Here is an 18,269-nt window from a genome sequence, read left to right on the forward strand (position 1 = left end):
AGAGTGAAATGTCTTGACTAGTGAGGTGAGTGTGTTGAGAAGGTGGAGGGAGTATTTTGAGCAGCTGATGAATGAGGAAAATCAGAGAGAGAGAGAAGGTTGGACGATGTGGAGTTGATGAAGCAGGATGTAGATAGGATTAGTAAGGAGGAAGTGAGAGCAGCGATTAAGAGGATGAAGAGTGGAAAGTCGGTTGGACCAGATGACATACCGGTAGAAGCGTGGAGATGTTTAGGAGAGATGGCAGTGGAGTTTTTGACCAGGTTGTTTAACAGGATTTTGGAAGGTGAGAAGATGCCTGAGGAATGGAGAAGAAGTGTGCTGGTACCGATCTTTAAGCATAAAGGAGACGTGCAGTCTTGCAGTAACTACAGGGGAATTAAGTTGATCAGTCACACCATGAAGTTATGGAAAAGAGTAGTGGAAGCCAGGCTGAGAGAAGCGGTGACAATCTGTGAGCAACAGTATGGTTTCATGCCAAGGAAGAGCACCACAGATGCCATATTTGCTTTGAGGATGTTGATGGAGAAGTATAGAGAAGGACAGAAGGAATTGCATTGTGTATTTGTGGATTTAGAGAAAGCGTACGACAGAGTGCCTAGAGAGGAGTTTTGGTATTGTATGAGGAAGTCAGGTGTGTCAGAGAGGTATGTGAGGGTGGTGCAGGACATGTATGAGGACAGTGTGACGGCAGTGAAGTGTGCAGTAGGTACGACAGACTGATTCAGGGTGAAGGTTGGACTGCATCAAGGATCGGCCCTGAGCCCTTTCCTGTTTGCAGTGGTGATGGACAGGTTGACGGACGAGGTCAGACAGGAGTCTCCCTGGACTATGATGTTTGCGGATGATATTGTCATTTGTGGTGAGAGTAGGGAGCAGGTTGAGAAGAGCCTGGAGAGGTGGAGATATGCGTTGGAGAGAAAGGGAATGAGAGTCAGTAGGAGTAAGACAGAGCACATGTGTGTGAATGAGAGGGAGGGCAGTGGAGTGATGCGGTTGCAGGGAGAAGAGCTGGAAAAGGTGGAGGAGTTCAGGTACCTGGGGTCAACAGTGCAAAGTAATGGAGAGTGTGTTAGAGAAGTAAAGAAAAGAGTGCAGGCAGGTTGGAGTGGGTGGAGAAGAATGACAGGAGTGATTTGTGATAGTAGGGTATCTGCAAGAATGAAAGGGAAAGTTTATAGGACTGTGGTGAGACCTGCGATGTTGTATGGATTAGAGACAGTGGCATTGAGTAAAAGACAGGAGATGGAGCTGGAGGTGGCAGAGCTGAAGATGTTAAGGTTTTCGTTGGGAGTGACGAGGATGGACAAGATTAGAAATGAGTTTATTAGAGGGACAGCGCATGTAGGATGTTTTGGTGACAAGGTGAGGGAGGCGAGATTGAGATGGTTTGGACATGTGCAAAGGAGGGACATGAATTATATTGGTAGAAGAATGCTGAGGATGGAGCCACCAGGTAGGAGGAAAAGAGGAAGGCCAAGGAGGAGGTTCATGGATGTGGTGAGGGAAGACATGCAGGTAGTTGGTGTGAAAGAGGCAGATGTAGAGGACAGGGTGGTATGGAGACGGATGATCCGCTGTGGCGACCCCTAATGGGAGCAGCCGAAAGAAGAAGAAGAAGTATATGTTTAACTACATTATTCTACATGGTTATGTTAGTGTCTAGGTCATACTTCATTTATATTATCTGAACTGACTGTTGCATAATGTGTTAAGCTTCACAACTATAACGATTGTAAGCTTATTACTTTTGTTGTTACATGCACATATTAGTTGTATGTTTTTAGTCATTGTGATCTCTGCGCCAACTTACAGACGTCCTGGGACATCTCTTAGGAGCATTCTTCACTAACAGCATCGTAAATCTCACCTCTTCTCTGCACAATAAACATGCTTAAACCTTGTATGTTGTTCTTTCTTGTCTATCCAACACACTCATAACACCAGTCAGACTCTACTCTACTCTATTTATTAATATCTGATCGCTATTGTTAATTATACTTGCAATACATAAACTACATGAGACTGATTAAAACACATAGGCTAAAATAGGTTTTAATCAAGCTGCTTCTATTGTATCTAATAGGTTCTATACTAATTATTAGGTCTATCGGTTGGATGGATATTAGTTGGATTAAAACACACTCTAGATAAGGTTAATTCGAACATTTTTCTCCACAATTCCCTGCAATAGCCTGCAATATTAGGCATTATTGTCTACTTTGCAGGAAGATTGTCTAAAGCAAAAAAAAATTTATATTTTAAATATAAGAAGTTTTATTTAATGTGATATATATATATATATATATTAAAAAAAATATATATTTCACACGTGACATTCACATGTAGATAATATTGCTGGCTTCCAAGCTCTCTAAACACACAATATACATGTGGACATCATGCCATTTGTGGGTGATCTGCTGTTTAGAAAAGATTACTAACAGATGTAGACAAATAATATAGAACACACAAAGCTATTGTCTATTAACTTTTATCAAATAAGAGTTAGACAAGTAACAACTCTATATAGTAGAGACAAGATGACTACTGTTGAGCACACTGTCTTTCCATTGTGTTCTCTGAGTCAACATGAACAGGTGTTTGGAAATTCTTGCACTTTTCAGAGCTCCAGTTTTCTCCTTCCTCATCCCATTTTAGCATTTTTTGGGTGGCTGTGCTAATGCAGTCATTCACTAAAGGCCTACAAGCAAAAAAACAAAACAAACAAACAATCATTTACAACAAAGATAAACAGAATGTTGTTGATCATCGTGTTTTTACATTTTCTCTTTATATGAAGCTGAATAGCAAGTGTAATAGTAGTGAGAATTTCAGCCCCTGTGGATTTGATACATTGAACTAAACATCTTTTCAGATTAAATAGAGCAGTCAAAAAGTACAGGGTGGCACAGGAAAAAAAAGAACTAGGAGTTCCAGGTGTCAGCATTTGAACCAGTGCAACCTCATTTAGAACCCCTCCATGATGTCCTAAATGGTAATGATGCCAAAGCTCCCTCTGTACAGCACCTTTCCATATGAAAGGCTGGTTTCAAACAATTGAGAAACCTGACCTTTGACCCATGTCAGTTGTCCAACTACAGACCAATTTTTGAAATGTATCAGTCAGGATTTCGGCCTCATCATAGCACAGAGACAGCGCTAGTTAAGGTGGTAAATGACCTTTTATTGGGTTCTGATCAGGGTTTTGTCTCCTTACTTGTTTTGCTCGACCTTAGTGCAGGTTTTGACACCATTGATCACACTATACTACTTGCTAGACTTGAGAACGTTGTTGGAATAAAGGGAACAGCTCTCTCTTGGCTCAGGTCTTATTTGACTGATCGCTATCAGTTTGTTGATGTAAATGGTGAGTTCTCCACACTCTATGAGGTATGATTACGTAGCATCTCTGGATGGTGTTTCTGTTTCAGCGTGTACGGCTGTCAAAGACCTTGGTGTGATTATTGACCCGAGTCTTTCCTTTGAGTCTCACGTGAATAATATCACCAGGATCGCTTTTTTCACCTTAGAAATATTGCTAAAATTAGAAATATGATGTCGTTACAGGATGCAGAAAAACTAGTTCATGCTTTTGTTACTTCTAGATTAGACTACTGTAACGCTTTACTGTCTGGGTGTGCGAGTAAGTGCATAAATAAGCTTCAGTTAGTTCAGAATGCAGCAGCAAGAGTCCTCACTAGATCTAGGAAATATGACCACATCACCCCTGTTTAAATAAGTCTACACTGGCTCCCAATTAAATCTCGCATTGATTATAAAATACTACTACTGACGTATAAAGCACTTAACGGTCTCGCAGCGCAGTATCTAAGTGAACTTCTGTACCAGTATGATCCTCCACGCCTACTTAGATCAAAAGGTGCTGGCTATCTGTTGGTTCCTCCAATAATGAAGATTACAGCAGGGGGCAGATCTTTCTCTTATAAAGCCCCACAGTTATGGAACAGCTTTCCAACCAGTGTTCGGGACTCAGACACAGTCTCAGTGTTCAAGTCGAGGTTGAAAACTTATTTATTTAGTCAAGCCTTTTATCAGTAGATTTTTCTTAGGTAAAGGCTCAGATCTGGAGGGAGCATGGATATAGAGTGTTTGGTGAACTGGTATATTTGTATGCTGTCGTCCCCTCACATTCACACGGGTTTGTTGATGGTGGTGTGGTGGGTCGTCTCTTTTTCCAGAGATCCCTCATGTCTGTGTTACCTTCTGGTTCTCCCTTTTAGTTATCCTGCCATAGCGAGTCTTGCCGGAGTCCAAACTGCACAGTGACATTAACTTTCATACACCAATAGGGACACTTAATAATCCATATCCTTCTCTTCTCTCTCTCTCTCTCTCTCTCTCTCTCTCTCGGTCGAGTTAAACATGCTCCTGAGGCTCCAGTGACCACTGTTCCTGCCCCTCTCCCCTCCGTTGATCTTCACACTTCTGTGCAGCTTGGGACGGTCTCTCATCAACACCTTTGGTGGTTCCATGTTATTTTGGAGTAGAACGGGTGCTTTGAGGATGGATTGGACTGTAGTTAATGTCAACAGTCTGCTACACTGACTCAGGAATACAGTTTGCTTCTGATCATCATCACTTTATCATACATACATTACATTTAAATCACCACATTATCACCACATTATCTGTGTAAAGCTGCTTTGAGACAATGTTCATTGTTAAAAGCGCTATACAAATAAAAATGAATTGAACTGAATTAAATTGCTGATGTCCCAGGGTCGCTAACTCTTAGTTCTAAAATTTCCCGTTTCCCAGCCCTACCCCCTTTACTATATAGAGTAGTCAGTAATAACACTAAAAACTTTTGAAAGTTACTTAAAAAATAACTGTGTAAAACTATATCTTAAACACATGGAGGGGTTCATACTAACACAATTGATACATATACTGAACAAAATTATAAACGCAACAGTTTTATAAAACAAATGCGAACATTCGATGGCTTCTGTCACTGTTCCTCTTCTGTTCTCTTCACGGGTGAATCCTGGTGTTTTCCGTACAGGGCAAAATACGTGAGGCAAATGGTGGTCACCCCCTCAATACAGTTCATGAAAAATGGGGGCAACAAAAGTGTCGCAGTTTTGTTCAGTATACATGAGTAAGCAAATTATTCACTGTCTTATACTGGCCACACACAAGTCTGTCAAGTATGTATTTGAATTAAATAGAGTATATTGTTTGATAAGAGGAATAACAGATTCAAATATATATCAAAACTCAATTTCATACCATGACACTTCATTAAAGTTAAACCAGCTCTAAGATTTTGTTAGGAATTAACGCTCAATGACAATTCTGCTGGAAAGGAATACTTGATTTCTTGACTTGATATTCTGTACTAGAAGGAAGCATCGGTGAGCTCAGAAATGCCATAAACCTACTTAAATAATCTTGCTTTTAAAAACTCTTAGCAAAAATGTCATTTGTAAGTATTTACCTTGGGGAAACAGGAATAGAGAAAGGCGCATTCTCACAGATACGATCACATTTGGTGTCACAAGGGAAGACAGAACTACATCCTGGGTCTTTTCCATCTACAGCGTTTTTCTTGTTCTCAATCTTCAGGCTAGGAGTTTCCATGGTGTTATGGCCAGACTCATCAGATAAGTTTTGCGGAAATTTCTCCCGCTTGCATTTTTGAACTTTTGACTTGTTCAGCTCTGGAGAAAGAATCTATGGTTATTCACTAGTCAACTTGCAAAGTTCATAAATACATACACCCCTTAAAATTATTATTTTTTATAGTATTATCATACTTCTGTTTGTGAAATGTTTGTCCGAAGAACAATAGCAACTCAGCAAAGCTAGCAAAGCTTAATAACAAGCAGCTACAGAGCAGTAAACCATGCAAAATTACAAAACAAGGCTCACAAATTAATAAGTTGAAGCACTTGCTATTAAGTTCCAAATTGTCTTCTGAAGCAATATCAGTAAAACTATTTGCTGGGAGCTTTGAGACACACCAATCTAAGATGACAGTGTACACTGGCAAGCATTGAAAAGGTGGGGTAAAGCATATTAAAGCTTGTGGTTTGAGAAAGGGATGTCATGGACTTCTCTCAAAATGTTTATAATGAAAGACTATATACCAGTTTCACATTTACATATTAAATATTTCATTTTGTTTCCAGCATAAATCCAATGTCAGGTTATAATAATTGTCTTTAGTGTACGATCTGTAATTGCATACCACAGTAATATTAGGAAACTAGTCTAAGTCTGAATACTTTTGAAAGGCACTGAATATTGTGTGAGTATTATTTTACCATTAGGCTCATATTTCATCTGGAGTTCTTCAATTTTCACTTGGAGCTTGATAATATCAATGCGTCCTTGCTTTAAAGAATTCTCTGCTGCAAAGAGTTTCCTTTCCAACTCAAGCACCCTGTGACTCTCAGAAAGGGCTTTCATTCTTGCCATGGATAATTCCTCCTTTATTTTCTCTGCAAATTTCCTAACACACACACAAACACACACACACACACAAACACACACACACACACACACACACAAATTAAAACAAAATTACACAAAATAAAACGTGCTTTAAAAACAGTCCCTCTAACAGGTACAAGCTGTTTTTAATTCATTTAATTTATCTAATGAGAGGTTGAGATCAGGGCTCTGTGCAGGACAATTGAGCTATTGCACTTCAACTTTGCCAACTTGTTGGGTATCTTCACATAGTTTTTTTTGTGCACAGGGAAATAGGTCCAATTGGGGAGGGAGGGGGAATATCAGTAAAGGAAAATGGTAACACTACAGCATATAAAAACATTATATACAATTGTTTGATACTAACTTTGTGGCAAAAGTTTAGGGAAGACCCATATATGGGTGTAATGGTCAGGTGTCCACAAATATTTGACCATGTAGTGTATGTCTGTTTTTCTGTCTGTTTGCCTGCATGACATTGGTAGTTTTTTTTGATAATTGTTTTCTATATATGTCTGTACTTTGAGAGTCACTAACAGCTGGAACCAAATTCCTTGTATGTGTCAACACAATTGGCCAATAAACCTGATTACAGCTGATTTTGCATACATAACCTTGATTTGCTTCTGTGAAAGTTAGACAGACAGACAGATGAAAACTTAAAAGCAGAATTTGAGAATTGTTTATTTTTATTATTATTTATTTATTTTATAAGTTTAAGCTTGGAAAGTTTGAATAAATAGAGAAAGCTGTGATTATTATTATTATTATTATTATTAATAATAATAATAATAATAATACATATCATAGCTTTCTCTATGTATTCAATCTTTTCCAGCTTAAACTGTATCTCCAAACCCTGAAAGTAACTACAGACCACTCATTGCAAAAATATATATATATTTTCTGGTAAGCAATAATATAAGATCAGTCTCCTCTTCAGTAGGTAAAATGCATTCTCAATTGTGTTAAGTTCCTTTAATTCATTTAGACAGTCTGAATCCTTCTACTTGTTCTCACCTGTTGTTGAATCTACACCGTCAGGATATGTTTATAAGCATGAGCCCCGTCAGACTGGTCGTGGGGGTGGTGTAGCAACCATTTATAGTGCCTCTCAATGTCAGTCAGAGATTAGGATTCAGTTTTAAATAATTTGAAGTGCTTGTTCTTAAAATACTTTCAGACATACATAGAAAAACTCGCTCTGGTCACCGTGTATAGACCCCCAGGGCCCTACGCTGATTTTCTTCAAGAGTTTGCTTGTTTTCTTTCAGACCTCTTGATCAATTTTAATAAAGTGCTGCTTGTAGGAGATTTTAATATTCATGTAGATGATGTAAACGATGCTCTAGGATTATCATTTGTTGACTTATTAAACTCTTTTGGGGTTAAACAAAACGTCACCGGACCAGCTCATCGTTTTACCACACACTAGACTTAATAATATCCCACGGAGCAGACGTCACTGATATAGATATTTTACCTCAGAGTGATGACATCACAGACCATTATCTCATACTGTACACACTACCGGTAGAGCAGATTAGCTGTGTTTAACCATGTTATCGACCTGGTAGGACTATTGTTCTGACCACTAAGGACAGATTCATAAATAACCTGCCTTATTTATCTCAATTTCTCACTAAACCCATAACTGCTAATAATCTTGATGAAATGGTTAACAACATAGACCTTATCCTCATTAGCACATTAGACACCGTTGCCCCCATCCGGTTAAAAAAGGTTAGAAAACAAGCACCTGCACCTTGGTATAATAGTCATACGCATGCCCTCAAGAGAACAGCACGTAATCTGGAGAGAAAATGGAGGAAAACTAAATTGGAGGTATTTAGAATTGCGTATAAAGACAGTATGCTTAGCTACAGACAGGCGCTAAAAGCTGCTAGAGCTGAACACCTGAGCAAACTCATAGAAAACAACAAAAACAATCCCAGGTTCCTTTTCAGTACAGTAGCTAAACTAACTACAAATCAGGTATCTGAAAAATGTGTTCCATCACAGTTGAGTAGTGAGGACTTTATGAATTTCTTCACTGAAAAAATAGATAACATTAGAAAAACAATTGTGGCGATCCAACCTCTGACAGCATCTCCTGACATTATCTTGCATACAACTCCACATCTACACTGTTTTACATGTATAGGACAGGAAGAGCTGTATAATGTTATTACCAAAGCTAAATCAACAACATGTCAGTTAGATCCCATTCCAACTCATCTATTGAAGGAAGTGCTATATACAGCTGGTGAGCCTCTTCTCAATATTATTAACTCCTCACTATCGTTAGGTCACGTCCCTAAATCCCTCAAGTTAGCAGTTATTAAGCCTCTCATTAAAAAACCTAATCTGGATCCAAACACACTATCGAATTACAGACCAATTTCAAATCTCCCATTTATGTCTAAGATTTTAGAAAAGATTGTCACTGCCCAGTTATGTTCCCACTTGCAAGAGAACAATATCTTTGAAGAGTTTCAGTCAGGTTTTAGGACCCATCATAGCACAGAAAGTGCCCTAGTTAAAATCACTAATGACCTGTTTTTAGCTTCAGACCAAGGCTTCATCTCGCTGTTGGTTTTACTAGATCTTAGTGCTGCATTCGACACTATAGACCATGATCTCCTCCTAGATCGCTTACAGAATTACATCGGCATTCAGGGACAGGCAATAAGCTGGTTTAAATCCTACTTGTCCGATCGTTACCATTTCGTAGACTTAAATGGAGAGTTATCCAGGCTAATGCTAATAAATTATGGCGTGCCACAAGGTTCAGTTCTAGGACCCCTGCTCTTCACAATATACATGCTTCCGTTAGGAAATAATATTAGAAGGCATGGAATTAGCTTCCATTGTTATGCTGATGATACCCAGCTATATATCTCATCAAACCAGGCGATACAGCTCAATTAGCTCGCATAACTGAGTGTGTTAAAGAAATGAGATTGGATGACCCATACTTTCTACTACTAAATTCTGATGAGGGAGATTTTGCTCATCGGCCCAAAAACCAGTATACAGAAGCTCCAGCATCTCAACCTAAATTTAGACGGATGTAACCACTTGTTCAATGGTAAAAGACCTGGGAGTTATTTTAGACAGCAACTTGTCTTTTAAAAATCATATCAATCAAGTTACAATAACAGCCTTCTTTCACCTTAGAAATATTTCTAAGTTAAGAAAAATGTTATCTATATCCGATGCAGAGAAGCTTGTCCATGCGTTCATGACCTCCAGAATAGACTATTGTAATGCATTACTATGTGGATGTCCTGCATCATTAATAAACAAGCTTCAGTTAGTTCAGAATGCGGCAGCAAGAGTTCTTACAAGGTCAAGAAAATATGACCATATAACCCCAATCTTATCATCCCTGCACTGGCGAACTGTTAAGTTTCGAATAGACTTCAAACTCACTACTTCTTACTTATAAAGCACTAAATGGTTTGGCTCCCATGTATTTTTCCAGTCTTTTAACACGTTACAATCCGCCACGCTACCTGAGATCTTAAAACTCTGGGCTTCTAGTAGTTCCTAGAATAGCAATGTCCACTAAAGGCAGTAGGTCATTCTCACATTTAGCTCCTAAACTTTGGAATAGTCTTCCTTACAGTTTTCGGGGCTCAGACACACTCTTCCAGTTTAAGTGCAGATTAAAAACATGTCTTTTTAGGAAAGCCTACACATAACATACGTCTCACATCATAACCCTGTGCTCCAGAACATCTGATCACATGCACATTATCAACTTGTGCTGTTAATATCATGAACAGCAGCTACGCTAATTCCTCTCCACTGCTTCTCTTTCTCTCCCCATCCCGAGGCATCCTGAGGTTGGCCAGCTCAAGTCACGTCCCACCTCATGAAGATTATGGACCTTTGAAGAAGTAGATGCCGAACTCGCAAACATCCCGAACCATCTAGAGACGTCCTAGTGGCAATTGGATCCCGCTACATGTGTGGTTTTGACATTGGACCTCCTGGAGTGTTTAAAGGCTCAGGCATGGAGAAGCTGATGCTGGATCTGTGATGATCACAAATGTTGAGCTCATAAAACTAGGAGCTACTAACCATATAGACTGTATAAGACTGTAGAAAGAACATTACTTATAATCTTATACTCCAGTACTCATGTTAGTTCTCTCTCTCCAGTGTTCTGTATTATTAAAAGATTTATGATCAAACTCTTGATGTTGGCCAAGGAGGCTGTGTTTCCCTTTTGAGTCTGGTTCCTCTCAAGGTTTCTTCCTCATAACATCTAAGGGAGTTTTTCCTTGCCTCAGTCGCCACGGCTTGCTCATCAGGGAGAAATACACATTATTCACCTTAACTGTTGATTTCTGTAAAGCTGCTTTGAGACAATGTCAGTTGTGAAAAGCGCTATAGAAATAAACGTGACTTGACTTGAGCACTGCTGAAGCAATTAATTCTATATGTACATATAGGGCTGGCCGATATGGCCTAAAAAAAAAAAAAAAAAATCCCAGATTTTTTCACAAAAAATCAGATTTGCGATTTAAATCTATTTTTTCCCCCCTGCTTAAAATCAATCTGCATATGACAAAGAAAATGTTCAAAAAAAGTTTTAACTTTATTAAATAAAGTTTATTTACCCTTCTGGGATTATAACCCACTTTGGGTTAAAGTGCAATCAGAAACAACAAGCCAAAAATACAACATGACAGGCCCTGCCATTGTAAATTGTGAAAATAGAATGTAACAACATAAAATAAGCAAACCTATAAAGAAAAATGTTTTATGAGTGTTTGGAACAAGTGATGCTTGGAGTGATTACTTTTCTCCAAAACTCCACAGTAAAATGAGTTAAAATTTGAAATAAGAATATAATAGACATCCCGTGGGCTCACCACCTTCAGGAGGGACCGTAAGGGACGGTGCTGTGAGGATTGGGCAGCAGTCGAAGGCGGGGGCCTGCTTAGGCTGCTGCCCCCGCGACCCGAGTTACGGATAAGCGGGAGAAAATGAATGAATGAATGAATGAATATAATAGACAGGGAGATTCTAAATAAAAATTATTTGAAAGCTTGAGCAAACCTCAAAAAAAAGTTTTATGAGTGTTTGAATATGGTGATTCAAACGCTCTGATTTTTCTGTTTCTTAATGGAAACGCCGTTCTGAAGCGTCTTTACATGTATTTTGACCACTCCCACCACCCACACCGTAAGTGTACGATTAGACACGCAACACTAAACAAAGTGCGGCTGCTTAACCGTGTATTTTCAAGATGCGGCTGCTTAACCGCAGTCTTGTGCTGCCACTGTCTTGTTCATTTCGTAGGGCCCTACATCTCTCCCACTCGACAGCATGCCTCTGTTGGAGGTGCTGCAGTAAATTGATGGTACTGCTACCTTTGCTTGCTCGCTGCCATGTTGTTTGTGTATCTCTATGGAAAACGTGCGGGGGGAGGGCTGAGTTCGTTCGAAACTATGGGAGCCCAGAGGGGAGCGTCGGCGGACATTAAAGAGAAACCCGATTTTTATTAAAACAAATCGATGGAAACTAAATTTTTTTAACATGTTTTTTTTTTTTTTTTTTTTTTAACATTTTGCTGTTACCATTTAATCTATATTTTAAAATGTGCTGCAAACTGCTAAACTGCTTATAACAGGCTGTCCACTTAAATTGTAGGTAAGGAGAGAAAATAAAATTTGTCATAAATAACTACCGACAAGCTAAAAATCATTAAAGCTTTCTTGCACAGAAGTACATAAGCCAACTTTTTGTCTTAGAGCCTGTCAGTGGAGGCGTATATGACTTACATCCTTCTTTGAGAATTTTATATTAGAAAAAAACATTTTGCTCTGAAACTATGCTTTAAGATTGCTCTTGTAAAGCCAATAAATCCAGTGTCCACCTTTCCCACATCCATTGTACATAGATTTCACTGCTGGAATTTGTCTTACCAGTCAAATAGACTTTTGCACACATTTTCTTCAGTTGTGGTCTCTGTTTAAATGCTTGTACTTCTGCAATCTGTCTTATTTTGTCCTGCTGCCTCCTCCCATACTGCACAGTCTCTATTTGCAAACTGACCTGAGTTATCACCCACACTGATTGCCATGACATAATTCATTTCCAGAGTGACAACTGTTCAAATGTCCAGGATGCCACAATAACTCTCTAACGTGCTACTTATGTTAAGCTTTAAAATCACAGTACTCAAACAATAAAGTAAAAGAAGGGCTGTTTTATTCTACCACACTCTACACCTGTTGTGTGAAAGGTGTGCTCATTAATCACATTGCACCTACACTGTAAAATATTTTCGTAGTTTTAATAGTGAAAGAATGTACCATATCGAAGGTAAGAAACTGTTAATTCTAAAACATGAAATTACTGATTAAAATTTACATACCATTTATGTAAATACAAGGAAACATAATACTTGCATTATTGCTATGTAAAAACTGCAATATTTCACCGTAATAACCCATAAATCATCAGTACAGAACAGAAACAAGTAAACAGTAAATCACTGTTTTTTTTTACAGATGCATGCTATTAGAAAAAAAGCTTTTCTGTTATTTATTTTCAATATGGTCAACAAGAATGTGTTTACTTGTTTGGAAATAAACCATTTAAGCCTTCCCCGTTCTTTTTCATAATTGGATAAAATTACTATTTATATTTCATTAACGTTTTCAGATTCAAAAAGACTTAACTTGTAGACTGTTTATTATAATATGTAATGTTTGTGATGTTTTACAAATAAAATAATGCAGTGTCATGAAATTATTATTATTATTCATAGTGCACGTATATGGCTTTGAATGCAAAATCTTCTTATTCTTTAGACTGCTTCCAATAGAAGGATATCTGCAAGAGTGAAAGGGAAAGTTTATAGGACTGTGGTGAGACCTGCTATCACAAATCACTCCTGCCACTCTTCTTCACCCACTCCACCCCGTCTGCACTCTCACTTCTCTAACACACTCTCCATTACTTTGCACTGTTGACCCCAGATACCCAAACTCATCCACCTTCAGCACCTCTTCTCCCTGCAACTGAACCACTTCACTGTCTTCTCTCATATTCACGCACATGTATTCTGTCTTAATCCTACTGACTTTTATTCCCCTTCTCTCCAGCACATACCTCCACCTGCTCTCTACTCTCACCACAAATCACAAACATCATAGTCCATGAAGACTACTGTCTGACCTCGTCCATCAACCTGTTCATCCCCACTGCAAACAGGAAAGGGCTTACAGCTGATCCTTGATGCAATCCCACCTTCACCTTAAACCAGTCTGTTGTTCCTACACTTCACTGCTGTCACACTGTCCTCATACATTTCCTGCACCACCCTCACATACTTCTGACACACCTGACTACCACAACTCCTCTCTGGACACCCATGCTTATACAGGTAGATCATCTGGTCCAACCGACTTTCCACTCCTTATCCTCTTAATCTGCTCCAATTACTTATCCTATCCACTACCTGCTTCACCATTTCAACATAGTCCAACCTTCTCTCTCTCTGCTTTTCCTCATTCACCAGCTGCTCAAAATACTTCCTCCACCTTCTCAACACACTCTCCTCACTAGTCAACACATTTCCATCTCCATCCTTTATTTCTCTAACTTGCAGTACATGTTTTCCAGTGTGGTCCCTTTGCCTGGCAAAACAGTACAAATCCTTTTCTCCTTCCTTAGTGTCCAACTTCTCATACAGCTCTTCATATGACTTTTCCTTGGCTTTAGCCACATCCTCTGCACCTGCTGCTGCATCTCCTTGTACTCCTGCCTACTTTTCTCATCTCTCTGCTGATCCCAATTCGGTTTTCCTAGCCTCTTTCTCCTTATGCTCTCCTGCACTTCCTCATTCCACCATCACGTCTCTTTGGCTTCCTTTCTGCAGTAGTTGCCCAATCATCCAGGACCTCTTCACCACCACCGAGCCCCTGTCTGACCTCTTCCCTTAATCTCACAGTACAGTCTTCCTCCTTCAGTTTCCACCATATTATTCTTTTTTCAGTCCTCACACTCCTCTCCTCTTCAACTCCAAAGCCATTCTAAAGACCACCATCTGATGCTGTCTAGCTACACTGTCCCCTGCCAACACATTACAGTCTCCAATCTCCTTTAGGTTGCATCTCCTACATAGAACATAGTCCACCTGTGTGTACATTCCTCCACTCTTATACATCACCCTATGACCCTCCTACTTAATAATAATAGCAAAGCATGTGACATTCATATGAATGCAATGACATTATTAAGAAGATGATACAGTTTTACAATAGTAATTATAGTTGAAGGACATTCCTATATCGGCACTAGGTGTTAAAAAATTATTTTAAGGAGACAGAAGAATGCAAGCAATCAAAGTTGGATGATAAGCAAAGTATGTTCTTTTTCCTTCTGTCACAAAATTGCCAATGTAGTCCATAAATGCTGGTCTTTAGGAAAGGGAGGTCCACCACCCTATTTCCTTCAGCACAAAAAATATGCATTCTAATAACCCAGATCAGGTAACTGTGCACCTAAAAAAAACTATGTGAGCTCACAGCTGTATGAAATAAAGCTATTGAGTCTGTAGTTAAATGGTTAACTGTCCGCTAAGATTGAACTTTTGCTAATTTGTTTGCTAATGATGCCTTGGTTAACAACTTTTTGCATTTTAGTCCTGCTAAAGATTTCGAAGTGATGAACAAGCTTCTACTGTTAAAATTAGTTCCTGCAATTGTTCTCAAGTGCATTATGGATAATGTAGCTTAAGTTGCTACTCTTGTTTATTCATGATAGTGATGAAGTACGTAGTTGTTAATGCACTGTAAAACATTCACACCAAAGTAGTTCAAATTGTCACATAAGGCTGGATTTGGGAAGAATTTTAGCATTTAGGCCTATCAGAGATGTAAATGTTAACCATAACCAGTAATCTTATGTTGGAAAATTAAACTATAATTGAATCTTGATCTAGCAAACATTTTATCCAATTAGACATGTTTTAAAGTGACAGGTGACAAGCTAAGGTAAGAAGAAAGGTCTAAGATTGCATGTCAATAGAAACCACTGAGGTAATGGAATAATTGCTTAGTCATTATATTTTTATGTGTATGTTTGAACTTCCAGGCTCTCAAGGTGGAATTGTATGGGTTATTTCTACCACAAATAACAGCAACGATACCACAGTAAGGAGTAGAGTTAACTGCTGAATTTAGCATGTAATGCTTCTCCCCACAGCATTTAGAGGTGCTACACCTTAAACATATATGACGACTTTGTAATGACAGTAGCTAATGCATTTGTCTGAAACCAAATCATTTGAACAATATCCTTAACTGACCTGCTGGAGCCAGCAAAGGTTTGAATACCGGTGATTACTACAGGCTTACCTCCAGCTGGATAGTAGTATTGCCCAGCCATTTGGACCTTTACTCATTTACTACACTTAATTTACATTTAAAGGCTAGATCCTCTTACAATTCATTGGAATGAACAGTAAAAAATGACAGTAGAGTTTGTCCTGGGTTCTTTTTGACTCTTGTGCTACTGTTGGCCAAAGGAGGAGAAAGAGAGGAGGAAGATGCAGGAAAAGGAGAAGTGTACTATGTACTATGACTGGTAAAAGGAGAGTGTTAGCTGATATGATGGAGAGGAGAAAGGTAGATATTTTGTGTGTTCCAAGTGGAAAGGGAGTAGGGCCAGGAACATTGGAGGTGGTTTTAAACTGCTCTTTCATGGTGTGGATGGAAAGAGAAATGGTGTAGGGGTGATCCTGAAAGAAGATTACAGTAAGAGTATAGTGGAGGCGAAGAGAGTTTAATTTAGGGTTATAAATGTAAAGCTGGAAGTTAAAGGGGTGATGATAAATGTCACCCGTGCTTATGCTCCACAAGTGGGTTGTGAGATGAAGGAGAAGGAAAAATTCTGGAGCAGATGATGAACGAGGAAAATAAGAGAGAGAGAAGGTTGGTTTATGTGAAAATGGGGAAGCAGGAAGTGGATAGGATTAGTAAGGTGGAAGTGAGAGCAGCGATTAAGAGGATGTAGAGTGGAAAGTCGGTTGGACTAGATGACATACCGGTAGAAGCGTGGAGATGTTTAGGTGGAGTTTTTAACAAGATTGCTTAACAAGATTTTGGAAGGTGAGACAATGCATGAGGAATGGAGAAGGAGTGTGTTGGTAACGATTTTTAAGAATAAGGGAGATGTGCAGACCTGCAGTAAGTACAGGGGAATAAACTTGATCAGTCACACCATGACGTTTTAGGAAAGAGTAGTGGAAGCCAGGCTGAGAGAAGAGGTGACCAACTGTGAGCAACAGTATGGTTTCATGCCAAGGAAGAGCACCATAGAGGCATTATTTGCTTTGAGAATGTTGATGGAGAAGTATAGAGAAGGTCAGAAGGAGTTGCATTGTGTGTTTGTGGATTTAGAGAAAGCTTACGACAGGGTGCCGAGAGAGGAGTTGTGGTATTGTATGTGGAAGTCAGGTGTGCCAGAGAAGTAAGGGTGTTGCCTGACGAATCCTAAATGTGAGGGTGGTGCAGGGCATGTACAATGACAGTGTGACAGCAGTGAAGTGTGCAGTAGGAACGACAGACTGGTTCAAGATGGAGGTTGGACTGCATCAAGGATCGGCTCTGAGTCCGTTTCTGTTTGCAGTGGTGATGGACAGATTGATGAACAAAGTCAGACAGGAGACTCCGTGGACTATGATGTTTGCGGATGATATTGTGATTTGTGGTGAGAGTAGGGAGCAGGTTCAGAAAAGCCTAGAGAGCTGGAGGTACGTGCTGGAGAGAAGGGGAATGAAAGTCAGTAGGAGTAAGACAGAGTACATGTGTGTGAACGAGAGAGAGGACAGTGAAGTGGTGCAGTTGCAGGGAGAAGAGGTGGTGAAGGTGTAGGAGTTCAGGTACTTAGGATCAACAGTGCAAAGTAATGGAGAGTGTGTTAGAGAAGTGAAGAAAAGAGTGCAGGCAGGGTGGAGTGGGTGGAGAAGAGTGGCAAGAGTGATTTGTGATAAAGTGAAAGGGAAAGTTTATAGGACTGTGTTGAGACCTGCGATGCTGTATGGATTAGAGACAGTGGCATTGACCAAAAGAGAAGTGAAGACTGCTGCTACCTACTAAGGTGGAGCTGGAGGTAGCAGAGGTGAAGATGTTGAGGTTTCCGTTGGGTGCGACGAGGATGGACAGGATTAGAAATTACTTTATTAGAGAAACACCGCATGTAGGACGTTTTGGAGACAAGGTGAGGGAGGCGCGATTGAGATGGTTTGGACATGTGCAGAGCAAAGACATGGGGTATATCGGTAGGAGAATGCTGAGGATGGTGCAGCCAGGAACGAGGAAAAGAGGAAGGCCAAGGAGGAGGTTTATGGATGTGGGGAGGGAAGACATGCAGGTAGTTGGTTTGAGAGGGAGATGTAGAGAACAGGGGGGTATGGAGACGGAAGATCCGCTGTGGCGACCCCTAATGGGAGAAGTCGATGGAAGAAGAACAACAAGTATAGTATGGAGAATGCAATGTTTACAGCAGTGGTTTAGAGTTTTATTGCCATGTTCAACTACTGTCTGAATGGCATCCTTTCTAAGTATGAATTGACTGACTCATGCTCACCTCTTCATGCAAGTTTTATCAACATGTTAACAGTCCATTAAAGCATAAGAAAAGACATTTACTTAAAATTCAGGCACTTAAGAATTGAATTAATTTAATTTGAATTTAAAGTATTTATGAGCAATGTAATTCTGAATGCTTGCTTTTGCCTTCTGTTTCAGCTCACATGAAATCTGCTACCCTTAATATTT

The 18,269-nt window shown here is 39.5% G+C and overlaps 1 protein-coding gene across 6 annotated transcripts in view; it reads right to left on the reverse strand.

The window, feature by feature from the left end:
- Window positions 1–2,238: 2,238 nt before the first annotated feature.
- Window positions 2,239–18,269, reverse strand: part of spdl1 (spindle apparatus coiled-coil protein 1) — a gene marked incomplete at its 5' end in the record, with an annotated part of 33,275 nt that continues 17,244 nt past the window's right edge. For 5 of the 6 annotated variants that reach the window (XM_083560353.1, XM_083560351.1, XM_083560354.1 and 2 more), the window contains 3 exons: window positions 2,239–2,704; window positions 5,465–5,687; window positions 6,294–6,481. In XM_083560353.1, the coding sequence (XP_083416479.1) occupies window positions 2,548–2,704; window positions 5,465–5,687; window positions 6,294–6,481 (568 nt within the window). In that variant the 3' untranslated portion in view covers window positions 2,239–2,547. Of the gene's footprint in view, window positions 2,705–5,464; window positions 5,688–6,293; window positions 6,482–13,015; window positions 17,932–18,269 lie in introns of those variants that run through there. The other variant, XM_083560355.1, reaches the window with a different exon arrangement.

This window comes from Silurus aristotelis (genome assembly GCF_946808225.1).
Source record: "Silurus aristotelis genome assembly, chromosome: 14".
NCBI lineage: Eukaryota > Metazoa > Chordata > Actinopteri > Siluriformes > Siluridae > Silurus > Silurus aristotelis.